Genomic DNA, 26,249 nt, shown 5'->3' with positions numbered 1-26,249 from the left:
TTACTTTATTTATTTATTTTATTTTTTTTGGAAGACGACAGATCATCATTTTGATTTGTTTTATTTATTCAGGTCTGGTGTGAGAGCAATTTGCGCAGATGCTCTAGCAAGTTCCATAAATTTGTTTGTGAGGTCTGCAACAAGGCCTTCCCTCTTCAGCAATCTTTGGATCTCCACAAATTCTCACATAAATGTAGCACAGACACCAGCACTGAACCTCAGGAACAAAACGCTTATGCTGTTACGGATGCACCCAAAGTCAGCTCCCATTCTATGGATTCCAAGGAGGTCAATGAACTAATACCACATGTTGATAGTACCCGTTCAGATGGGAAGAATGGTTTCATGGAGTGTCTAGGTCTCCAACACTCCTCTTTAGCCAAGCCAGAGAAATCAGAAGAGCAAATTCAGCAGGAAGTTTTAGACAGCATTCGCTTCATTCGCGTTGAGCCACCTTCAACAAATCTACCTCAAGAAAGCAGTAGCAGTCTCGGCATCTCTATTTTGGAGCCCGTCTCTCTTCAAGCCATGAACAAGAATGCCGCCCTCAGCCTTCTGTCTCTACAGCCGCTCCATGGTGTCGTTAGTAGCGGTATGTTTGTCCCAATAAGTGGTCAAGCTGCGGTGGAGCTGGCGGACATTGAACAAATCCTTAAGATCGCAGCCTCTGTGCCACCTCAGATGTCTTTGTCTCTGCTTCCCAAAGGTCTGGGCAGTCCTCTACAGGTGGACCCCAAACAGATTGCTTCCCTGAAACCTAAGCCCTTAATCACTCCTCGATCCAGCATGGGTGCTTCCACACCCCCTCCACCCATCATGAACGCCCAACAAGCCTCATCGGGTAACATCAGTCCTAGCCTTCCACCCCAGACGGGCCAACAAGTGAGAACTACCAGACAATCATCAGCCTCCTCTTCGTCCTCAACCTCGTCCTCTCCCACAAATTGGGAGACTACTCAACTGGGGCCAGATGTCATAGGAACCACGATTATCTCGTATGAAACTGGAAAGCAAGAAGAGTTTGACAGCAAAGAGAAGGAATCAAGAGTTGTGGGCAAGAAGACAGCCAAGGCAGAGTACCCTTGTCGGTTCTGCAAAGAAGTCTTTTCCTTCTTAGGCGGCCTTCAGGCTCATATGCGTCACCATCTGGGAGCTTCACCATATCAGTGCACCATATGTAGCTACGCCGCTCCTGACAAAGCAACGCTGATTCGACATCTCAGAACTCACAGCGGTGAGCGGCCATACGTATGCCGCCTCTGTCATTACCCTTTCACTGTGAAGGCCAACTGTGAGCGCCATCTGCGAAAGAAACACATGAAGAACACACGCAAAGACATAGAGAAAAACATAGAATATGTAACCACCTCCTCTAGCATAAGTGGTGTCATTGGAGGCACCACATTAGACCTCCTCGATGTGGCTGGTGCTGGTAGCACATCTTGTCGATATTGTGGGGAGGACCTTAAGAACTACCGAGCCCTTCAGATTCATCTGAGAACACACAATGGATGTCAGCGGAAGCCTTTTGAGTGTAGGCAGTGTGGGGTGGCATTTCTCGCTAAAAGGAACTGCATTCACCACTTGCTGAAGCATCACCCAGATGTTCCAGAAAGGGAAATTGAGGAACACATTAAAAGTCTTGTACCGGTTGGAGGAGACACCACTGCTCCAGCCAACCCTCCAATCTCAAATGGGCTGGTTAACACCACTGTTCCTCAGAATGTAGGTCCTTTGTCTGGGCCTGTTGAGGACCAGGACCAGCCTTTAGATTTCTCTAGCAAATCTCAAAAAACAATTGCTTCAAATGTTAAGCTAGAAGGAACAACATCTCCTCTGTTTAATGACTGCTCTTTGGAGCCCATTGATCTCTCAATACCTAAGGATCCTGAGAAGAAGAGAACGATGAAAGAACTTCCTCAGAGCATGTCCCTGAATCATCATGTCAAGAAAGAAAAGACCCCTGAAACCCCTGGGTTTCGTGCAGCTCTCCCAGTCTCCATTTCTAACCTGGCCCCAGCTGTATCTAGTGACCTTACCAAGCCCTTTACCCGCTTGAAGCCACTGTTACCAAAACCATCTTCTGTTTCTAGTACTTCTGAAATGCCACCGCTGGCCTCCATTGCTCAGATCATCTCATCTGTGTCAGCTACCCCAGTGCTGATTGAAACGGAATTAGATGCCAAGAACAGTGTTAGTGCAATGGACTTTAATGTAATAAATGAGAAGAAGAGTCCCTTAGGCACTGCCAAACTGGATTCCACTCAAAATGGATCTCTTGATAACTCAAAAAAGAGAGGCAAGAAGAGAGCATTTCAGGAGTTCTGTGATCCAAGATTGGCAACAGGCAGTGGCATTGACCTGGAGTCAAGTGGCGAGTTTCCCAGTGTAGAGAAAATGCTAGCTACTACTGATGCAAATAAATTCAGCCCTTACTTACAACCCAGTCAGATGGAGCCAATGAAAGAGGAGAAAGAGAAGCAGTCTGTCAATAAGGAGACGAAGGAAGGACGAGAGGACAAGCCAAAGAAACCTCCACAGAACAAAGGAAAGAAGAATGCCTACTCCAATTCAGTGCAGAAAATGACCTGCCCATACTGCCCACGTCTGTTTCCCTGGGCCAGTTCATTGCAAAGGCATATGCTAACACACACAGGTGAGACACTGTTTACAATTCATAAATTACGACCACAAGCCAATGATGCCATAAAGCACTTTATATACTTTTTTTATTTACTCCTACAATACAGGGAGCTAAATACAGTTCTTTGTAAAATAGTGTACATTTAACACATTCTGTAGCATCTATTTCATTTATCAGCCGTTTAGCTGGAATTGTTCCTCAACCATTTAAGATCTCAGATTATCCTCACAGTAATGCAGAAAGAGGGAACAAACATGCTACAGTTGGAGGTGTTCAGTATAATATATTAGATTAGATTAGATATTTTGATCCAATGGATCTGAGCCAATAAGGTTTTGTTTTTCACTTGAGATTATTACAGTTTTGTGCTTTGATTTCACAGGTCAGAAGCCGTACCCTTGTCCTCAGTGTGAGTCATTTTTTTCCACCAAGTCAAACTGTGAGCGCCACCTGCTTCGCAAACATGGAATATCTAATCGGGCACTTCAAAACAATGGATCTCGACCCAAACCTAAGGCTGACGAAGGATCCCAAGGAAGCACAGGCACTTTTGGTCAGTACCATTGTTAAATATTATTATGTAGCACTAATGGTATTATGTGTGTAACATTTGTATCTAAAAATGTGCTGATTTAATTTAGAGATGAAGGGTTAATGCCTTTTTTATGATGTACTGTTATTCCGTTGCTTTGTTTTTTGTTTATCAACAAGACATTTTACCTTGGAAAGACTGTATATTGAATATTGTTACATCATTAGGAGAGTGTGTATGATAGCAGTGCAATATGTATAGTGCTTAACAAGCTTTTCTTGTATTTGTAGAGAGTGTATCTGACACTGAACCTTCTACAGCCGTAGATATTGTCGATGCGAGCTCTGTCGACCCAAAACAAGAGGAGAAAGCTTCATCCCCAGAACAAGCAGAACAAACAGGTCAATTAGCCGCTGAACAAACAGACAGCAGCACGGATCCAAACCAAACACAGCCAGCTGAGGGAAACCCTGAAAGAGTAGAAAACGATGATGATGATGACTCTCAGAGCAACAAGAGTCTTGATATAAACCTTGCCAGCAAGCTTGTAGACTTCAAGCTTTCTGGAGCAGAGCAGAACCAGCCAAAATCAACTGCTGAACCGGTTTCTCTTCCAGACGAGTTCCCACACACCTGTGCATCCTGCAAAAAGACCTTCCGCCATGCAGCCACTCTCAGCCGGCACCAGAAAACTCATCTGGAGGTCCAGTCCGAGGATGGAGGCAAGAAGGGAAGACGCCAAAGTGCTTCACAAAACCCAGTCACAGCGCCCACAAAAGAGATGGAGCAGGATACAAAGTTAGAAGATGATGAAAAGGATGAGAACAGCAGCTGTGTAGAAAGTGGTGTTGATGAGGAGGAAAAGGAGAGAGAAGATATGAGTTATGATGAAGAAGAGGCTGCTTCCTCAGAGCTCAGGGCTTTGGAAGAGGAGGGCGAGTCAGCCGGAGGCAAAACCGATAAGAGAAAGAAGATTTGTGAAGTGTGCAGCAAACGCTTCTGGAGCCTGCAAGACTTGACCAGACACATGCGTTCACACACTGGTAAGTTCTTGAGCTTCTTAGGTTATGTTCAGACTGTAGGCAAAAGTGGCCCAAACTTTTTTTGCTCATATGCGACTCAGAGGTGTCAGTGTAAACAGCACAAACCACATGGAATCTGATCTTTTCAATTCTGATTTAAAGGGTTAGTTCACCCAAAAATGAAAATTATGTCATTAATGACTCACCCTCATGTCGTTCCAAACCCGTAAGACCTCCGTTCATCTTCGGAACACAGTTTAAGATATTTTAGATTTAGTCCGAGAGCTTTCTGTCCCTCCATTGAAAATGTATGTACGGTATACTGTCCATGTCCAGAAAGGTAATAAAAACATCATGCACCAATAAGCATGGATGCCAACCGACGTAAAACAGGAAAGAAGAAGAAGAAGAAGCGGAGTCGTGAACGCAGATTGACAACAGACCCGGAAGAGAATACAATGCTGAATAAAGTCGTAGTTTTTGTTATTTTTGGACCAAAATGTATTTTCGATGCTTCAAAATGTTGCGGATGTCCTAATCGCCAAAATCAACCACAGCGACGTAAAGGTGCATTACCAACGCCGACAGATGAAAGGATTCAATGGAATAATCAATTCAATGGAAAGGATTCCGGAAGAGATACAATGCTGAATAAAGTCGTAGTTTTTGTTATTTTTGGACCAAAATGTATTTTCGATGCTTCAGCAAATTCTAACTGACCCTCTGATGTCACATGGACTACTTTGATGATGTTTTTATTACCTTTCTGGACATGGACAGTATACCGTACATACATTTTCAATGGAGGGACAGAAAGCTCTCAGACTAAATCTAAAATATCTTAAACTGTGTTCCGAAGATGAACGGAGGTCTTACAGGATTGGAGCGACATGAGTCATCAATGACATAATTTTCATTTTTGGGTGAACTAACCCTTTAAGCCACTTCCATATGTGGTCCAAAATCAGATCACAGTCTGAACAGTCATATAGGAATTTGTACAACCTTTGTCACACTAGATCAACAACATTGATGCGAGTCAGTCCAAAATTTTTACAGAACAGTAGTTCTTTGGTCACTGAGTTTATATGGAAGACAACTGTGAAGGTAGTCAGTTGGGGACAGTGAGGTGTTAGAACTCAAAAGTATGGTTGACTTCTCTGTACTAGGAAATACTGAGGGGTCGTATCATGAATATTAAAAAATTTTGCTCTCTTTCTCATCCTCGTCTTCCTTATTGCATGGATAAGCTGGATTCCACGTCACATCACCTTATCAATAACTTCATAAAACACTGACTTCAGTGGCCTCCATGTTTACTTCCGTATGAATTTGTTGTTCTTTTGTGCATGAGGGTCAGTTCAGAACTGTAATCAACAGACATGAAGTTAATACATCTAAAATGACCTTTCTGTTGTAGGCGAGCGACCGTATAAGTGCCAAACCTGCCATCGTACCTTCACTCTGAAGCACAGTCTGGTGAGGCATCAGCGTGTCCACCAGAAACCCACGGATGAAAAAGGGACCGATGATGCAGAAATGAATGAAGAAATGGATGGAGCAAGAGATGACGATAGAGTGCTGGAAAGAAAAGGGGCCAGGTGTTCATCTGGAAGCGAAAGTGAAGCAACAGCTCCAATCCAGAGTGAGAATGAATGTGAGAAAGCAGAAGTGCCTCAAAAAGAAGAAAGTGAAGGACACATAGAGGACCTTAAAGAGAAGCAGCACCCTGTAGAATCATCTATGGAGATGAATTCTACTGAAGAACCTCCCAAAGAACCTCAGCCTGATGGGGCTGAACAGGAGGAACATCAAACCGAGGAACCGTTAGTTGCTTCAGTAGAGGCCCAATCAGGCTGTGACCCAGAACCTGCAAAAATCAGTGTCCATAGCTGTACAGCGGCTCAGGAAATGACAGAGACACCTGTTCAGTGAAGAGAAAAAACTGTGTGATGTTGTGCCATAGTTTATGAAGCTTCCACAAACACTAGGAGTTACAAAGCCTGGCCTTTGCTGATATTTGTCTTATAATACCGTATGCATGAAAGATGCAGACTGGAGAACAGTTTCTGAAGCTTCTCTTGATGCCTTAATATTTTTTTCTTTTCTTTTTTCTAAAAATCTGGATAAACACAACTGGACAGTAGCAATTTTAATCCTATTTATATGATTTTTAATGAATCATATAAAACCTTTATATCAATCAATTAGAAGCATTTGTATGATGAACAAAAGATTTATGTATCAGCATTAAAATGTATTATTCTTAAGTCAATTTCTGTATGTTTTTAGTATCTTGTATGAAATTTGTTTGATTTCTTTTTTTTTTTTTTTTTTTCTTGTGGAATTGAAGAGCGCAAGTGCCTGACTCATTTTCCTTATCAAGATTGGCTGAATACATTTTGGATGAAATTGCTGTTTAGCTCTGTAATTTTTATTTTGAGTGATCATCGGCCAATCAGTTTCTTGGCAATATTTGCCTATTCTATGTATATTATCCTCCATCTTTGAGCCTCATTGACAAATGATGCAGACAACGTGTATAAATGGCTGGAAGTCTTGAAACAGCACCTTCTGGTGGCGTAGAGTGTGAAGTATTATATTGTAAGGCCTGTGCATCAGAGAGAAGAGTGCTTCTGAGAATCACACAGTATGTACTGAGTATGTGTGATTTGTGTTTGCCTTTTTGGGTTTTGTGTTTGTACTGGAAATCTCCCTAAGATTCACTTTGACTTCAACACTGGTGTTCACACTAAAAATCTAACTTCTTTTATCCAATATTTGTTAAAGAATGTAAAAAGTAGCCCTCATACTGGTTTATGTAGAAGGGATATAAATCTTGCCTAAAACAAAACAAAAAAGCAATTTATTTAGTTTTACACTAGATGTAACACATGATGCCCACACAAGACGTCATATGAGATTCAGTGGAATTGACTAAAGTCCTCGCAATGGCATGTTTTCATTCATTTTTACAGCTGCGAGCCTTTGGATTTAAAGCCAACTTAAGAAACATTGTAAATTAACTGGTCTTTTTATTTTTTTGAAACACATTTTCTTTGTAATTTTTTTGTGTGTGTGTGTTTGTGTGTAATGATGTTTGTACTTGTAAATTTGTACAAGTGCATGAGTGTGTGCACAGCTATATGGACAGAAAACACTGAACATTTTATGCAGGTATTTATTGATCAGACTAAAGCATGTGGTTGTAATTTTGAAAAGCCATGTAGAACCCAGTTTGTGCAACGAGGAGAATCAAAAAGATGAATGTTGTTGAACCTCTTTGAGATTGTGAGGTTCTCTACATTTTTGGATACATTGTACATTATGATGCTTTGGATAATTACATCTTTTTTGTGTCTTTTTGTTTGTCAGTTTATGAAACCTTCAACCAATTCAATTATACTTTTGTTTGAGATCATTGAATTATAGAGTATAATTTGATGGGTTTGACATTATAATGATAAAAAAATATTGATTTTTGCATGTTAATCTAATTTGAATTTCTCAGTTATTCTCTTTCTCAGGGGCTTTTCAAAATCAGCATTTTTCTATGTAATCTATCTGGTGTATAAATTTCTAGCTCTGTTCACTACACTACAGATAAAGCTCACACTGTGTATAGGCTTCATTGTACCAAACCTTTTCTGCAAGAAATTGTAATGTCATCATCATTAGTGATCATGTTTGTCAGATGAATTGCAAGTATCTGTCAGATCAATTCATATGTAGGCAACTCGTTGATTTTGCTTGCTTCCTCCTTGCTGTTCAACTCTGTAAAGTAAATAAATCATCCAATCAATAGGCTAAATGTACACTAAGAAAGAGTGAGAAATTAAGTTCTGTCAATTTTTTTTTTTTTTTTTCAATTAAAACTTAAAACAGTCCAGAAAGTTTCCACATTTAATTTTATTGAAGTAATGTGACTGGGGCCAATAAAGATTATTTTTGATAACTGATCATTTTAAACAAAGATGTAGTATGTGTTACAAAAAAATTTTAATGATCAATTTATGACTGCTCTAGGAATCACCCTGGCAATTTTCCAAGAACACCTTAGCAACGCCATAGCAACCGTCTGGAACACCCTTGCAACAAACCAAATGCCTTAGCAAAGGTCCTACATCCTACCCATACAAGTAGCCTACGTGCCCATTTTCGTAAGAAAATACAAAAAGTATATATATATTAAATCTTATTTTTGATTAACAGTATATCTTTATGAAGTACAATAATTAACGAGCAGCAATGGCGGGCCCAAGCCCGGTGGCACCGCCACCCCGGTGGCTTCAGGGCAACTGTGCACAGCGGGCAATAGGCACTTAAAACGGTTAAACATCAAAGGACTATGTCAAATTCACTCCACATTTACTGCACTACAAGGTGCCGTTATAGAGCCCCTCCTCCCTGCCCATTTTCAAAGGATTACATGTGCCAAGTTTTAACATTATTCTGATGAATTTTGAAGCAAATCAGGTAAAAATAAGAGGGTGATCTCAATGTATGCTGAAAGTGACACATTTTCTGCTTCCAGTTGGTGGCGCTATGACTTTGAATCACAATAGTCAAATCCATGTGATCAGCCTTGTACAACGAAGACTAAGCCAAAGTTTCATCAAAATCAATTAATGTATGCAGAAGTTATAACACTTTGTTTCCCTTTTCTTGCCATAAATTCGTTGCCTCGCCACGGCCAAACCGTTTGAGATATCCAAAATCCGTTTGCAATTAAACAACTTCAATGTGTTAGCAACAAGTTAAAAAAAGCTTGGTGTAAATTGGATAAACCCTGTAGGAGTAGTAGTATAAAATTCATAGCCTGTTTTTTCAAAAAATTAACATTCAAACCAAAATAGCTGACTTCCTGTTGGTCGGAGCTAATGAATGTAAATTAGAAAATTGTCCGGCTTGATGAGAATAATATGTGTACCGAGTTTGGTGACTGTAGGAAAAACTAACCCCCCCACTTTTGTCAAAAGGTGGCGCTACTGAGCCCCTCCACCACGCCCATTTCTATGGCTTTGTCCATGTCTACTGGTTGACAATATTGATGTGTGTGTCGAGTTTCATGCAATTTGAAGCATGTTAAGAGCCTCAAAAACACTCAAGAATATTATTACAGTTTGACCTGTTGCCATGGCAACAATATTTCAAATATCAAAAATCCTGTCATAGGTCTACATCTGCTGTGTATTGACATTACACTGATGAAGTTTGAAGCAAATCAGGTAAAAATAAGAGGGTGATCTCAAAACATTTCAAAAAGTGATACACTTCCTGCTGCCAGTTGGTGGCGCTATAACTTTGACTCACAATAGTCACATCCATGTGATCAGACTCCTATAACGAACACACTCGTGAAGTTTCATAAAGATCAATATATGTATTAAGACGTTATAACACATTTCCTGTTTCCTTTTTCTCGCCATAAATTCGTTGCCTCGCCACGGCCAAACCGTTCGAGATATCAAAAATCCCCTGGCAATTTTTAATCATCAGTGTCTTGACTTCATGCTGACCGAGTTTGGTGGCGATCGGATTAATCGTCTAGGAGGAGTATATCAAATTCCAGAGCATGCGTTTTTCAAACAACCCTTAATAGCTGACTTCCTGTTGGCGTGGCGATTAACTTAGAGCGCGAAAGTTGTTCGGCCCGATGAGGTCTATATGTGTACCGAGTTTCATACTAATACGTGCAAGCATGTTTAATATATGGACCAAATTTTCAGACTTTTTTCAAGGGGGCGCTGTCGAGCCCCCCTGCCACGCCCGGGTACCAGCCTCTCCGGCGTCCTAATGGCCGCGGATTCCAATGTGTCTTTTTTTACAGTCTATGGTGCCAATTTTCAAGAGTTTTTGAGCATGTTAAGGCCCCCAAAAAGCCCCGGAAGACGGAAAAAAAAAAAAATAATAATAATAATAATAATCCTTAGAAGAACAAGAGGGCCCTGCGCGAATTTTCGCTTGGGCCCTAATCAGCGAAGACTATTATTGAAAACCAGTGTAATATTTGGCGTTACGGTATCCCTGTTTGAGCCTTCTCAGCACCCTTACCCACGTTGCCGGAAGTGTGCGCGTGTGGTGTGTGTGCGCGTGCTGTTGGAATGTAAGTGTGTATTGACAGTTGTTCAATTCCCTTACATTCCCTTTTTGTTGGTTATATTTTAAGGATACAAACGAGCTTTCTCCTTTTCTTTCAATTAAAATTTGAGTACCGCAATGTATCAGATTGTACCAGGGCAGTTTGATGACGCTGACGAAACGGGAAGGTTTGAAACTTGATTCACTTCAGTTATTACAGACAGATTTATAATCATGTAACAGGGTACCACGATCGTGGAAAACAATAATATACGAACGTTAATACATTTACATGTATTATGATCATGTTTTATATGACAGAGCAGACAATGATACATTATTGATCCTTTAATATCAAAATATTATATGTAAAGCTTTGAACGGGTATCATCTTTCAGAATTAATATGCCTGCTTTGGTAACGTGAAGGTAATGTGTCTTATTTCACAGTGAGTCAGATGTCACTCAAGTGCCTGACAAGCCGTCGCTGGAGAAGCGACTGAATGAAGTTACTTTACAATCCTTTGAAAATGACAAGCAAGGTGAAAATGAGGAGGACTATGACTATGATGATGATGAAGAGGACGATGAATGGGATTGGAGTGATTCAGGAGGAAGAGACTTTACAAAGCGCTACACTGCAGGGAGAACTGGGAGTAATCCACAGGTATTCCTTTTTGAACAGTGAATCCCATGGTTGACCACAAACCTGGTGTTTCTAGGAATTTGTTTCGATTAAATGAACTGTATGTCTTCATTATATGCTGCATGTTCTCTGTTTTTTCCACCAGGCTAACCGTCAAAGTTCTAATAATAAGTACATCAAAATGTCCACTCCATCAGACAAGGTCCTGAGGAAATATGAAAACAAAATAAACCTTGGTAAGCCTCTTATTATTTTAACTACAGATGAAATTAGGAAAATGGGGGGAAAAAAGCTGTGTACTACAGATTTATCTACAGAAATATACATCAGTTTTTATTGTGTTTGAATTAAGTCTATATTTTTTACAGATAAACTGAGCTATGCTGATTCTGTGATCAATAAAGTCACCGTGATGCAAAAGCAGAGGGAAGCAGACACGTATGTGACCATAACTATAACCTCAGTTCAGTGTTATTTTAGTGTTATTCATTTACTGTTATAGGATTTATTAATATTTTTTAGCTTTTATTTCTGTTTTAATATTTTTATAGTAATATTATGTGCCTTTTTTTAAAATATTTCTATTTAGCTTAAATGTATTCTTATTTAAAACATAGTAATTTTATCTAATGTTTATATTTTATTTCAGATTTCTCTTTTTTAAATTAAAATATAATTTTAATAGTTTTAGTTCTACTTTTTAGTTAACCATAACAACAATATCTCTCGGTCTGGATATGATTTCCAATCTGGTTTAAGTTATTAAATCTTGATTAATAACTTATTAATGAAAAGATTAAAGAAAGTGCATACCATTTTGCAGGTTTCGAGTAAAAGACAAATCGGACAGAGCTACGGTTGAACAGGTATGTTTGCTCAAGCTTCATATGTGATTTCACTTGAACTCCAATGTTGTAATTGATGCATCTTTCAGTGTGATATTTGAATGTGACCGCACAGGTTTTGGACCCCCGTACACGTATGATTCTGTTCAAAATGCTCAGCAGAGGCGTCTTCTCAGAGATCAATGGCTGTATCAGCACAGGCAAAGAGGCAAGTTTGTTTGTCTGAATGGAATAAATATGATCAATTGCTTTATTTGATAAACCAAGTTTATTCTATTCTATTTTATTTCTCTTCTGCATTTTGTATGACAGGCAAACGTCTATCATGCAACTACTGCTAAAGGAGAAAGCAGAGCCATTAAAATATACAAAACATCAATTCTACTATTCAAAGACAGAGATAAATATGTCAGTGGGGAGTTCAGGTAAGACGTTTTTGTTCAGGCCTTTAGTCCTATTTAGCCTTCTTGATGTGTGCCATTGAAAAGTGAATTTCTATTTTGAAATGCATTTTAGGTTCCGCCATGGCTATTGCAAGGGCAATCCTAGAAAAATGGTGCGCACTTGGGCCGAGAAGGAAATGAGAAATTTGATCAGGTGAGCATTATTATGCCTTTCATGAACCTATGTCATGATGCGGGTTTCTGTCTCTGATGCGAATGCATTTATATCAAGACTACAGACTGCACAGATTCCAAGTCCAGAACCCATCATGTTGCGGAGCCACGTCCTCGTCATGAGCTTCATCGGTCGAGATGACATGTATGTAGGCATTTACAGACACACAAGTTTTTCAACTTTTCCTAAATGATACTACAGGCTTTTTTCAAGTGATCTTGTTTGTGTATTTCTCAGGCCTGCCCCTCTACTGAAGAATGCTGTCCTTTCTGAATCCAAAGCCCGGGAGCTCTACATGCAGATCATCCAGAACATGAGAATAATGTACAATGAAGCTCGTCTGGTCCACGCTGACCTTAGCGAGTTCAATATACTGTAAGCTGACTTTATATTATGCAAACATGGTTTTCCAAATATCAGGTAATGTTTGTTGATGTTCAGTTGTACATGGTTTTGTTCTGGTGTGTAGGTATCATAACGGAGATGCTTATATTATCGACGTCTCTCAGTCTGTTGAGCACGATCACCCTCATGCTCTGGAGTTTCTTCGCAAAGATTGTAGCAATGTCAATGGTAAGCATGTGCAGACTCAAATAGGTTAACATGGGAAGCAAATATATTCTTAATATTAATATCAACAAATATTTTTTCATTCATTTTTTTTTTTATTCAATTTTACTCCCTCAGACTTTTTCCAAAAACGTAATGTGGCAGTAATGACTGTACGTGAGCTGTTTGAGTTTGTCACGGACCCCTCCATCACAAGTGACAACATTAATCAGTACCTGGACAAGGTCAGGCATCATTATCAATAGTCTTAAAAGCGTTTCTCTTTCTCCTGATTTTTGTACAATCTTATCAAGCTTGATTTATTTGTGTTTGTTTATTTGTTGTAGTGCTGATCCAATGTCGTAGTTTGACTGTAATATGTTTGTGGTTTATCTTCAGGCGATGGAGATAGCATCTGAAAGAACTGCAGAGGAGAGATCCAATCAGGACAAAGTTGATGAGGAGGTGCACTTATTTTTAACAATTCCTAACATTTGTAACTTCCAGAGTTTCTTGTGATTTGCAGACCTGGAATGGGTGGGTGAAAATATAAAATGTCATTGAAAAGTATTTGTGTAGTAAATATGAAGGGTTTTTTTCTGGTTTTGCCCTGCTTTAAAATATTTAATTGGCTGGATATTGTTCTTTGTGAGTACTTGAGTAGAGTATAAGCAAATGCTATTTTTAAAAATTAATTTAAATGAAACAAGTTTTTCATTTAATATTTATATTTTAACTTGAAAAATGTACACTTAAAAAAAACCTACACAAACAAAAGTTAGAAATGTTTCCTTGGGAAATAAATGAAGTAAGTTTAAGTATTTTAAAAGTGAAATAAAAAATAAATAAATAAAAAAAAAATTATAAAATAAATGAAATTACTAAAAATTAACACGAAAACTTAAAATATAAAATTCAAATAGCAAATTCAGTACATTTAAAATTAACAATAGTATATAAATGACACTAAAATAAAAGCTTGCTAAAAGACCAATTTGGAGCAGATGCGTCACTTGCAGCTGTGCGCTCATAGTGGTGGCAGAAAAACAGCGGTAACAAATGGAGAAAAATGGGCAAAATCCACAGAATAAGAGGAAAAATGTTTTGTTGTGCCTTTGGATGTCAGAATCGGAATGCAAAAATGATAGTCTTCATTTTTATAGAATACTGTCGTTGAAGATGCCCTTTGAAGCTAAACAGAGATGTTTATGTTGTAAGTCACAGACTGGACTGATGAAACCTGCAATGATTAATCTACTATTAAAGCATGAATTTGATGTAAACAGTAATTCTACATAATATTTACATATGCAGTTCATAGGGGACATATATACATACATACATACATACATAGCAGTTACAGCATGAAATATTTAAAGCTATAACATTTTACATAACTTTTAAACATAGCCGATAACAATTTTGTTTCACAATTCTGACTTTTTGTCTTGCATTTGTGTGCTGTGTATATTCCTCCCTGTTCGGACTTTATAACTCGCAATTGTGAGTTTGAGGGGGGGAAAAGTCAGAATTGTGTGATATAATCTCGTAATTCTGAGGGAAAAAAAGCCGAATAAGGAGTATATCTCACAATTCTGTTTTTCCACCTAAGAATTGTGAGATATAAACTCAATTTACTTTTTTATTCTTTTATGCTGTGGCTTCCACAGACTGCTATTGCAGAACTGTCATTTTCTGCCACAAAAACATCATCGCTGTTTGCAAACACAAAACTGTATATTCTAATATATATATTTAAAAAATCAGTCCATCCATTGATGGTCATACCAGTGATGTTTGATAAATAAGTATCATTGTTGGAATGTCAAAGATTAGTATTAATGGAAATTCCCAGCAATCACTATAAAATGATTATTATTTTTTTTAAACATATTCAGATATTCAGTATAGTAAACCTGAAACTGGAAAAGTCATGAGAATGGTGTGGGAACCCTGTCTAACAACTCGCATGTGGATGTGTCTCAAAACAGGTGTTTAAGAGAGCCTATATTCCTCGCACACTTAATGAAGTCACCCATTATGAGAGGGATGTGGACACGATGTTGAGGAAAAAGGAGGAGCATTCGTCTGAAGATACACTCTCTGAAAATGTACGTCTCTCTGCCCTAAATGAACAATGAAGTAATGGTGTGAAAATGAAGAAAAGTGGTTGAAATGATGGTTTTCCATTACAGATTCTATACCAGACAGTGACAGGTCTCAGGAAGGACCTTTCTGGTGTGCAAACGGTGAGTTTGTTTTTAAAAAGACCATTTGGTATATTAAAGATTAAGCTTTAGGTTTAAGACGCCTTATGTGGCCAAGACTTGTTTTTGCTATTAATGCTCCCACTGAGTCTTTGCATAATTCTCTTTGGAGTTTTCTTTGCCTACATGGCATGTGGGAGGATTAAGGCAGAGAATATAAACAACAGCCGTCGCCAAACTCAAACGTCATGACAATGAGAAATCAAATTAAAAATGCTGTTCCTCAATTTTTTATTTGGTAGGTACCCTCAATACTGGAAGGAACCACAAAGGATGATGGTTCAAGCTCTGAGGAAGAGGAGGAAGAGGATGAAGAGCGGAAATCAGAAGGGGAAGAGATGCAGGGGGGTGGCACCCTCAGTGAGGAAGCACAACTAGACAGAAAGGTACCTACTGGGAACAGAAAATGTCGCTAGATGAATTGTGTTCAGTGGTTAAAGGTGCCCAAGAGTGCTTTTTCACAAGATGTAATATAAGTCTAAGGAGTCTCCTGAATGTGTCTGTGAAGTTGCAGCTCAAAATACCCCATAGATGTTTTTTGATAAATTTTTTTAACTGCGTATTTTGGGGCATCATTAACTATACACTGATTTTGGCAGCGCGACACCCCTTTAAATCGCGTGCTCCCTGCCACACAAGCTCTCGACTATATTACAGTGCATTTACAAAGTTCACACAGCTAATATAATCCTTAAATGGATCTTTACAAGATGTTCATGCATGCTGTATGCATGCTTCGAATTATGTAAGTAAAGTATTTATTTTGATGTTTACGTTTTATTCTGTATGAGTTTGAGGCTGTGCTCTGTGGCTAACGGCTAATTCTACACTGTTGGAGAGATTTATAAAGAATGAAGTTGTGTTTATGCATTATACAGACTGCACGTTTAAAAATGAAAATAGCGACGGCTCTTGTCTCTGTGAATACAGTAAGAAACGATGGTAACTTTAACCACATTTAACAGTACATTAGCAAAATGCTAATGAAACATTTAGAAAGACAATTTACAAATATCACTAAAAATATCATGGTATCATGGATCATGTCAGTTATTATTGCTCCATCTGCCATTTTTCACTGTTGTTCTTGCTGGCTTACCTTGTCTGTGCACAGATCCAGACGTTAATACTGCCTTTCCTTGTCTAATGCCTTGAATATGGGCTGGCATATATGCAAATATTGGGGGTGTACATATTAATGATCCGGACTGTTACGTAACAGTCGGTGTTATGTTGAGATCCGCGTGTTTTCCGGAGGTCTTTTAAACAAATGAGATTTATATAAGAAGGAGGAAACAATGGGGTTTGAAACTCAATGTATGTCAGTTCCATGTACTGAACTCTTGTTATTTAACTATGCCAAGATAAATTAAATTTTTGATTCTAGGGCACCTTTAAGAATAACCTGGTATTTCTGTCTCTTTTAGGAAAGAAAGAAATTGGTGAAAGAAGCACAGAGGGAGAAAAGGAAAACTAAAGTGCCAAAGCATGTGAAAAAACGTAAAGAGAAGGCTGTCAAAATGAAGAAATGAAGATGAATTCGGTGAACTGAATTAGGTGAACTGAGGTTACAGCAGATTTGCTACATGACTGTATTGAAGCTGGGAACTTTTTAATGAAGTGACAGTCCATTAATAATTGCTGCTGTCAGCATCATGTAAATGTTTTTTCAACTTATTAAAATGATTCTTTAAATACTACAATAAAACTTACATTTTTCTCTGGCCATACTGCTTGAATAGTGAGTAAAATGTCATGTTTTATTGTAGACTGACAAATCACAAGGTTTTGCTGTAGCAGAACATTTAATATACATTGTGCAGAACAGTTTACACAAATATTCATGTTTTACAAGGCAACATGCTGTTAAAAATAATGCTCTTTTTCATATTTAATTGGTAAAACCTCTTTACATTTTACATAGACATCATCTTTACATCTTGTACATTTAACCTTGCATTAATTACACTACCATTCAAAAGTTTGGCTTGGGAGTTTTTTTATTACACTATTTTAAAGTGACATTGTTACAGTCAATATTGTTAGTCAATGCAATATTTTTAAAAATATTGTTTTTGAAAGAAGCCCCTTGTGCTCATCAAGGCTGCATTTATTCACATGTCACAGTAAAATAGTAATTTGTGAAATATTTATTTATTCAATATATTTTAAAATGTAAATTATTCCTGTGATGCAAAGCTTAAATTTTCAGCATCATTACTCTAGTCTTCAGTGTCACATGATACTTCAAATCATTCTAATATGCTGATTTGCTGCTCAAAAACATTTCTAATTATCAATGTTAAACTCTTGTGCTGCTAAATATTTTTATAATTTTTTTTTATATAAACTGTGATACTTTTTTTATTAGGATGCTTTAATAAATGGTTCAAAACAGCAGTAAACAGCATTCATTTAAAAATTCAATCTTTTGTAAGATTATAAATATCTTTACTGTCACTTTTTATCAATTTAATGCATCATTGTTTAATAAAAATATTAATTTCTCAACAAAAAAATCATTGGCCGCAAACTTTTGAACAGAGTTACAAAATGACAACATTTGCCATTATACATTATAATGACATTTTAAACACTTACAAAGTGGGACACCTGTGACTGTTTACAAACATTTGATGCCTATGAACAATTCAAATATGGCGTTTTATTCGAGGCTCACTGAGAGATGTAGGACACCTAGCGAATGCCTTCTACGTAGTTGGCAGGCAGCATACCTGATCTCCCCGTCCGCTGTACCGTTCCATACATCCAACCTTCGTCGATCGACTGCACGTTCTGAATGATGTCACCATCCCGGAACGACACCTCATCGTAATCCTGCGCCATGTAGTCATACAGGGCCCTGTACACAGTCTGGTGTGTGCATCAGTAGTAAGTATATTATCTTACTGAATACATTTTTAATCAAAAACATATAGATGCTATATAATATGCCAGAAAGATGAGGACTCACCATGCTCGCACTCCCCATACTCGTGTGTTGTGACCTCAGCTGCATTGACCTCAGTGAATGCATGCTGGTCTGATGCATGTAGCTGTGCCCATGGCTGTGGCCACTGGGATAGTAGGCACCAGGAAGAACAGGTGCTAAAAAAAAAACAATTATCAGGATGATCTTGATCTTCAGTTGTAAATTTATTTTCTCTTTTTTAGGGTGTACTACCAGCGTCTCACATTAGTGGACTTACCCACAATGACGCCAGGTCTTCGATCCAACTCCATGATGCACTGATGGACACCCTTGTGCGTGCTGTTCCCCACCGTTTCATGGTTAGGCGCCACCTGGGGCCGTACCAGGTATGTTCCACGCATTCCCTGAGTGACCCCATGCAAACCTGACACCTCAAAATCCTTGTGATACTTCGCCTGCAAGAATGGAGATATCACCTGTTTCATGCACATACAAGTGTAATGTTTATACTACTGAGAGTAATATAATTAGTCTGGTGCAACTGCACAACCAACAAGGTGCATGGAATGGTAAATATGTAGTATAAGAAAGAAAACCAGCAGCACTTGTGGCACAGAGGGGTCAAAAATAAAAACAAAAAACTGTGAGGCTGGAGCTAAGTATCAACTTTATTTTGCCAACGCGTTTCGGCACACAGGCCTTCGTCAGGGCTAAAAGGTTTCAGGTGTGTATAGGTTCCTTTAAATACAAACAGAAACAGAATTCAAACTTACAATGAACCAATGAAAAAATTGCATAAAACAACATCCACCAATCATAAAGCATATAAGAAATAATCATTTATCAACCAATGATCATCAAGTAGAAGAAAAAAATAACATAATAATAATAAAAATAAAATAAAAGCCTGTACAGAATGTACACCTTTATATCAGAGTATATCAGAGTATAAAAATATTTTATAAGAAATCTTTTAAGACCATTTCCTTATTAATCTCAGTGGGGAACAAACTTTTTAAATAAAAAATCCAAAAGCCTCCCTTCTTTTTCTAATTAAGTTGATGTTACCTCCTCTTAGTGGAATGTTTATGGAGTCAAATTAATGCCTTAAAGTTTTGCCCAAAAATAAAGTTTTGCAAAACAAAAAAAGAATTGAGCAATAAATAAATGTTTTGCAAACAAAAATATAGAATTTCAAAACGTAGTGCAAAAATAAAAAATATAATAAATTACAAAAATCAATGACAGCTGTAATCCTATTTTATCTTTGCCACATATTTTTCATGCTCAAACCTACTAATTCATTCGCAACGCTCATTTTATTCTGCGTTTCAGTCAAGCGTGTGCTCACGATACGGGTTTTCCTTTGCACTGCACTTTTCTGCGCGGTTCTTTTTATGGCACTGGTTTGACGTGGGGGTGGAGTCAAGAAACGGGGGCACGCCCCCGCGAAACACGTCATCGGCAGGAGACGCAGATCGGAACAGAACAGATCAAGCATTGAGACAGAGCGCATTTATTATAATCTGAAAACCACGCCCACCGGGGGAAAAACAATCCAACAGTCTCCAGGCTGCCTTCTTGACTTTTCTGACTCATTACAAAAAACAGAACAATGCCTAAAAGCTGCTGTGTGACAAGGTGTACAACTAACAAGCTAAAAAACCTAGAAATAAGTTTTTATAAGCTGTCGACCCCAAAAAACGAATGTTTAAGGACACAAAAGTGGATACAGGCAGTGAGACAGAGCGCAATGGGTCATATTACTATAAGAAATGCATTGGAGGGGGTCGTAATCGGCGACAACATATGCTAAACAAACCAACAAAAACAAACCATTCATTATTTTTAACCATGTCAAAGAATTATTTCACCTGTCGCCGATTATGTTCCCCTCCAAAAATAGGATTACAGCTGTGATTGATTTTTGTAATTGATTACATTTTTATTTTTGCACTACTTTATTTTATTTTGCAATTTATTTTTGTTTGCAAAACTTATTTTTTCATTGCTCAATTAATTTTTTTGTTTTGCAAAACTTTATTTTTGTGCAAAACTTTAAGGCATTAATTAGACTCCATAAATGTTTATATGCTCAATGCCAAAGTATAGAAAGGAAGACATAGGATTGATTACATTCTTTAAAATGTTTTGCTACTGGTTTTGTTATATCACCTCTTTTGATGGAACTCCTGTGTTCTGTGATACGATCCCTTAAACAACGTGATGTTTCTCCAACATATACAACATACCTTTTAGCCCCGACGAAGGCCTGTGTGCCGAAACGCGTTGGCAAAATAAAGTTGATACTTAGCTCCAGCCTCACAGTTTTTGTTTTTATATTTGACCCCTCTGTGCCACAAGTGCTGCTGGTTTTCTTTCTTATACTACATGTTTATACTACTGTTCAGTTTTGGGTTAGTAGGATTATTACTTTTATTCACCAAGGATGCATTGAATTAATCAAAAGTGGCAAGACTTTACGTTACAAGAAATTGTGTTCTTATGAACTTTTATTCATCAAAGGATTCTGGAAAAACATGTCATGGTTCCCACAAAAATATTAAGCAGCACAACTGTTTTGAACATTTATAATAAGGATCATGTGACACTGAAGACTGGAGTAATGATGCTGAAAATTCAGCTTTGCCATCACAAGAATAAAGTACATTTTACAATATATTCAAACAGAAAACGATTTTTAAATTGTAATAAAATTTCACAATATTAATGTTTGACTATTTTTGATCAAATAAATCCAGCTTTGTTGAGCATAGCTTATTTCCAAAGCATCACAAAACTAATCATGGATGCTTGCATATCTAGTACACTAATTGATCAATTTTACATATTTGGATTTTTCATTTGGCTACATTTCCTGCATTTTCCAGCATACATTACTGATCTGATCCTGGGCCTTCCTCAGTCTCTGCAGCTCTGGAGTATCCAAGACAAATTTAAGGCCCCGACCTTTGCTCTGTTCAAAATCCTTCCTGTACTTGACCTGTAGAACAAGAAAACCATTTTACAAGAGAGTTAGTAAGGTTTTCTGGCTGATTTTAAGTGCGTCGTTATTTGGTTGCTAAGAAGTTCTGTATGTTTAGTTATTTTATTTTTTTTCCCCCTTCAAATCCTTAAAGGTATAGTTCACCCAAAAATGAAAATTCTGTCATTAATTACTCACCCTCATGTCATTCCAAAGACCTTCATTTATCTTCAGAACACAAATTAAGATATTTTTGATGAAATGTTTGATGAAAGGTATATGACAAGGTCCAGAAAGGAAAGACATCATTAAAACAGTCAACGTGACTGTAGTGGTTCAACCTTAATGTTATGAAGTGAAGAGAATACTTTTTGTGCACAAAAACAAAACAAAAATAACGACTTTATTCAACAGCATCTTCTTCTGTGTCATTTTCATATGCTGTTTATGTTCAGCGCTTCCAGGTTCTACGTCAGAGCGCCAGCCACATGAGCGGCACAACGCATGCGTGTGATGCTGACGCAGGAGCCGGCGTTCTGATGTAGAACCTGGAAGCGCTGAATGTAAACAGCATACGAGGATGACACAGAAGAGAAAGATATCGTTGAATAAAGTCATTATTTTTGTTTTGTTTTTGTGCGCAAAATGTATTCTCGTCGCTTCATAAAATTAAGGCTTTAACGATGTACCTTTCTGGACCTTGAAAGTATTGGCTAATTTGCTGTCTATGGACGAGTCATATACCTCTCGGATTTCATCAAAAATATCTTCATTTGTGTTCTAAAGATGAACAAAGGTCTTACGGGTGAGTAATTAAGTAGTTAACCCTTTAACACGAAGTGTGAACAATAGTAATGGCAGCGGATTAATTGGTAAGGTAAGACGTTGTGTATGCAAGTCCACAAAGTGCATTTTCACAGCTTGCTGACCAATCCTTCAGAAAAATTAATTCTGTCATAATGCCAGGATTAGGTCGGCCACAGTATGTTCTTGGCAGCATCTTTTGTGCTGCCAGGTGGAGAAACTGAGGGGATCGGCCAGTGCACCACGGAGTAGACAGCTGCCTTGCTTTTCTCCATGCTGACCTCAAAATATCACACCCAGTCCCTCCCTGGCAGCCAAAACACTCTCACAGGCGTAAATGATTGTCTCATGTTATCCTTTTGAAATGTCTCTACCAATAGTAACAAATGACATTATCCTCTAGATATGCACCCTTTTAGATTTAGAGCAGTATTTTTCAAATTTATTTTTATCATGTAATTACAATGTACAACACCCCACATAGTGTTCTTACCTGACTTTGGAGCTCACTTTGCTGTCTCAGCCGTAGGTTCTCAGGGGTGTCTGTCACAATTGTAAAGGTCTGTTTTGGGTAGTGCCTTTTTGGAGAAAGCAGGCGAGTCATTTTGGGATTTTGGACTCTACCGTATTCATATTCTAACATCTTACTCGAATAAAAAAAACAAGTTTCATAAGACATCAAATTACTTAAGAATGTATATGAACATAAATGTATATAAACTAGTATTTTTGACAATAACATACGCGTTGCAGTAAGGCTTCTTCTCATATCCCTTGTAGTTGTTCATGTTGAGAGTCATTTTACACACTTCACAATGGAAGCATCCTTTGTGCCAATACTGTATGAGGAAAGACGGAAACTGCATATAAAGCTCAATCCAACTATATGTGGTAGATATATATGAAAGAACGTTATAGTTATTAATGTATACATTTTCCCTTAAAAGCAAAGGAAGTAAGAGAGAATATACCTTGTCCAGGCAGTTCACTTTCTCAGTTGCGTAGACAATTTTCCCACAGCGCGCGCAATGAGGGTTCATTTTCAAGCTGTTGCGATGATCCGGGAAAATAGCATAACTTCGATAATCCACTAATTTACTGTAAAATATCTCGGATATATCAGATTAGCTGCATCACGAGTTTGTGTCGCAGAGCTTTAAATTCGCATGGCTCGCGAGTGTTTATCAGCGTGCCGCTGGTCTCGCAGTGAGGGAACAGGAGCAAAGCGTGAGATTTCACCAAACATCACCCACTGAGACTGTTGGAGGAGCGTTCAAACACTGACCGCGGGGAATTGGCTATATTGTGGGTGTGCAGTGAGCCAAAAATTGCAAAACGTCTCTAAATAAAGAGTAAGGCTTGCTAACGTGACACTTTTTATTTCGTATTAATTGTATTAAATAGACTAAATATTTTACAAGGTCTTTTTAATTGTTTGTGTATCTTATTTATTTTCTTTCATCACTCATCAACCTGTCCTAAAGAGACATCTTGGTCATTTATAGGATGTTAAGTCGCGATCAGAAGTCGTTGAGAATAATGGCATTATAATACCTAAAGAGGGCAGTAGAACACCGACAGATGCGCTTTTGGGAAAATGTTAGGAGTAGTCTACAATAAATACATCAGTGGTTCTCAACCACGTTCCTGGAGCCTCCCAACACTGAATATTTTCCATATCTTCTTAATCAAACACATACCTGATTCAGGTCATCAGCACATTAGTAGAGACTCCAAGACCTGAAATGGGAGTGTCAGACAAAGGAGATATGCAAAATATGCATTGGGGGGCTCCAGGAATAATAACCACTGGTCTACATGTTTGAATGTAGATCAAACAGACTGGTGATTTAAGACAGGGGCATTATTAGTGTAATACTTGTATTTACCAAGTATATATTAAAGTCACATGGATATAATTTGCTTGGACTATTACAATGGTTAGTGCGTTTTCAATTTAAATGTTTTTGTTTATTTATTTTTGCCTCGTTTTGACTTAGAATTACAACTGAAAATAACATCACACAAAAGTAAAATTTTATATTTATTTAAAAAAAAAAAAACCTTCTATCCGCCATAGGGTTAGTGTTCAATAAAAAGATTAGCTTTTAAAGTTATTTGTATTCGGCTGGTTATGTGATCTTAAAGGGATAGTTACCCAAAAATGAAACTTCTGTCATCAATTACTGACCCTAAAAATGTAATAAAAAAAACCTGTATGAATTTCTTTCTTCTGCTGAACAAAAGAAGATATTCTGAAGAATGTCGGTAACCAATCAGTTGACTTCCATAGTATGGAAAAAAATACTATGGGATCAGTGGGGCCCATCAACTATTTGGTTACCGACATTCAAAATATCTTCTTTTTGTGTTCAGCAGAAGAAAGAAATTCATACAGGTTTGGAACATTTTGAGGGTGTGCAATTGATGGCAGAATTTTCTGTTTTGGGGAACTACAGGTGCATCTCAATAAATTAGAATGTCGTGGAAAAGTTAATTTATTTCAGTAATTCAACTTAAATTGTGGAACTCTTGTATTAAATCAATTCAGTGCACACAGACTGAAGTACTTCAAGTCTTTGGTTCTTTTAATTGTGATGATTTTGGCTCACATTTAACAAAACCCCACTAATTCACTATCTCAATAAATTAGAATACTTCACAAGATCCATTAAAAAAAGGATATTTTAAACAGAAATGTCAAGCTTCTGAAAAGTATGTTCATTTCTATGCACTCAATACTTGGTTGGGCCTCCTTTTGCATGAATTACTGCATGAATGTGGCATGGCATGGAGGTGATCAGCCTGTGGCACTCTGCTCAGGTGTAATGGAAGCCCAGGTTGCTTTGAAAGCGGCCTTCAGGTCATCTGTATTGTTGGATCTGGTGTCTCTCATCTTCCTCTTGACAATAGATTCTCTATGGGGTTCAGGTCAGGCAAGTTTGCTGGCCAATCAAGCACAGTAACACCATGGTCATTGAACCAGCTTTTGGTACTTTTGGCAGTGTGGGCAGGTGCCAAATCCTGCTGGAAAATAAAATCAGCATCTCCATAAAGCTTGTCAGCAGAAGGAAGCATGAAGTGCTCTAAAATTTCCTGGTATATGGCTGAGTTGACTGTGGACTTCAGAAAACACAGTAGACCAACACCAGCAGATGACATGGCAGCCCAAATCATCACTGACTGTAGAAACTTCTCACTGGACTTCAAGCAACATGGTTTCTGTTCCTCTCCACTCTTCCTCCAGACTCTGGGACCTTGATTTCCAAATGAAATGCAAAATTTACTTTCATCTGAAAAGAGGACTTTGGACCACTGAGCAACAGTCCAGTTCTTTATCTCCTTAGCCCAGGTAAGACGCTTCTGACGTTGTCTTTGGTTAAGAAGTGGCTTGATACGTGGAATGTGACAGTTGTAGCCCATTTCCTGAAGACATCTGTGTGTGGTGGCTCTTGATGCACTGACTCCAGCTTCACTCCACTCCTTTTGAAGCTCTCCTAAGTTCTCAAATCAGCTTCACCTGACAATCTTCTCAAGTCTGCGGTCATTCCTTTTACTTGTCTTTTCCTACCACACATTTTCCTTCCAGTCAACTTTCCATGAATATGCTTTGGCACAGCATTCTGCGAACAGCCAGCTCTTTCAGCAGTGACCCTCTGTGGCTTACCCTCATTGTAGAGGCTCATCTTCTGGACAAATGTCAAGTCAGCAGACTTCCCCATGACTGCTGTTGGGATTACTGACCTAAATCCAGGATTTATACCCTGAGAATGGTAATTTAATAGAACTTGAAATTAAATATTCTAATAATTTGCGATATTGATTTTTTTATTTTGATGAGCAGCAAGGTGTAATCATCAAAATTAAAACAAAAAAGTCTGGAAATATTTTACTTTGTCTAGTAAATCTAGAATATAAGTTTTACTTTTTGAATTAAATTACAGGAGAAAATTAACTTTTTCATGATATTCTAATTTGTTGAGATGCACCTGTATCTCTAACATGTCTGCCCCCATGAGGCGACCCACTCTATGTAAAATAAAACTTAGTAGGCTAATGATATGGAGTCTTCGTCTCATAGAAGTGTACAACATATTTCTTAAAATTGCTATAAATATATAAAATGTAGCTCTATATAAAGCAAAAAGCAGAGTACTTTTAAGAAATACTGTAACGATTAAATGTGGTCTTCTTAACATTTAAGGCCTGTATATAGTCTGCATAGCTATTCCATGCATATTAATTTTTTTTATTATTATTTACATACATTTACATTGATTGTAATCATACAATAATTTTGATTATCCACCTAACGTTAAGCTGT

At 37.9% G+C, this 26,249-nt stretch overlaps 3 protein-coding genes across 8 annotated transcripts in view; 2 read left to right on the top strand and 1 right to left on the bottom strand.

Moving 5' to 3' along the window:
- Positions 1-8,075, top strand: part of rreb1b (ras responsive element binding protein 1b) — a 40,064-nt gene extending 31,989 nt beyond the window's left edge. For all 6 annotated transcript variants that reach the window (XM_067363276.1, XM_067363277.1, XM_067363273.1 and 3 more), the window contains 4 exons: positions 73-2,656; positions 3,027-3,197; positions 3,467-4,219; positions 5,619-8,075. In XM_067363276.1, coding sequence (XP_067219377.1) covers positions 73-2,656; positions 3,027-3,197; positions 3,467-4,219; positions 5,619-6,133 — 4,023 coding nt within the window. In that variant the 3' untranslated portion in view covers positions 6,134-8,075. The remainder of the gene's footprint in view (positions 1-72; positions 2,657-3,026; positions 3,198-3,466; positions 4,220-5,618) is intronic.
- Positions 8,076-10,261: 2,186 nt separating this feature from the next.
- Positions 10,262-17,528, top strand: riok1 (RIO kinase 1 (yeast)). Its single transcript, XM_067362881.1, has 17 exons — positions 10,262-10,467; positions 10,729-10,945; positions 11,070-11,160; positions 11,293-11,362; positions 11,748-11,790; positions 11,885-11,977; positions 12,082-12,194; positions 12,286-12,366; positions 12,445-12,531; positions 12,625-12,762; positions 12,857-12,960; positions 13,075-13,181; positions 13,336-13,401; positions 14,928-15,047; positions 15,132-15,185; positions 15,446-15,589; positions 16,631-17,528. The coding sequence occupies exons 1-17, from the start codon at positions 10,418-10,420 to the stop codon at positions 16,733-16,735; spliced, it is 1,683 nt and encodes a 560-aa protein (XP_067218982.1). The 5' UTR covers positions 10,262-10,417; the 3' UTR covers positions 16,736-17,528.
- A 372-nt stretch (positions 17,529-17,900) lies between these two features.
- Positions 17,901-22,965, bottom strand: nebl (nebulette). The gene is made up of 7 exons (XM_067363528.1): positions 22,897-22,965; positions 22,670-22,764; positions 22,419-22,503; positions 21,032-21,139; positions 18,413-18,590; positions 18,178-18,311; positions 17,901-18,077 (listed from the first exon to the last, which is right to left on the bottom strand). The coding sequence occupies exons 1-7, from the start codon at positions 22,963-22,965 to the stop codon at positions 17,901-17,903; spliced, it is 846 nt and encodes a 281-aa protein (XP_067219629.1).
- Between the last annotated feature and the right edge of the window lie 3,284 nt (positions 22,966-26,249).

This window comes from Chanodichthys erythropterus, chromosome 16 (genome assembly GCF_024489055.1).
Source record: "Chanodichthys erythropterus isolate Z2021 chromosome 16, ASM2448905v1, whole genome shotgun sequence".
NCBI lineage: Eukaryota > Metazoa > Chordata > Actinopteri > Cypriniformes > Xenocyprididae > Chanodichthys > Chanodichthys erythropterus.
Note: the sequence above shows the minus strand (reverse complement) of the source record. Positions and strands in the feature narration are given on the sequence as shown.

Coding starts and splice junctions, on each gene's coding strand:
- riok1 (XM_067362881.1), top strand. CDS start 10,418: ATGTATCAGATTGTACCAGGGCAGTTTGATGACGCTGACGAAACGGGA. Junction 11,363..11,747: donor AAGCAGAGGGAAGCAGACAC/GTATGTGACCAT, acceptor ACCATTTTGCAG/GTTTCGAGTAAAAGACAAAT. Junction 15,590..16,630: donor AAGCACAACTAGACAGAAAG/GTACCTACTGGG, acceptor TGTCTCTTTTAG/GAAAGAAAGAAATTGGTGAA.
- nebl (XM_067363528.1), bottom strand. CDS start 22,965: ATGAACCCTCATTGCGCGCGCTGTGGGAAAATTGTCTACGCAACTGAG. Junction 21,140..22,418: donor AAAGTGAGCTCCAAAGTCAG/GTAAGAACACTA, acceptor CTTGTTCTACAG/GTCAAGTACAGGAAGGATTT. Junction 18,312..18,412: donor AAGACCTGGCGTCATTGTGG/GTAAGTCCACTA, acceptor TTTTTTTTTTAG/CACCTGTTCTTCCTGGTGCC.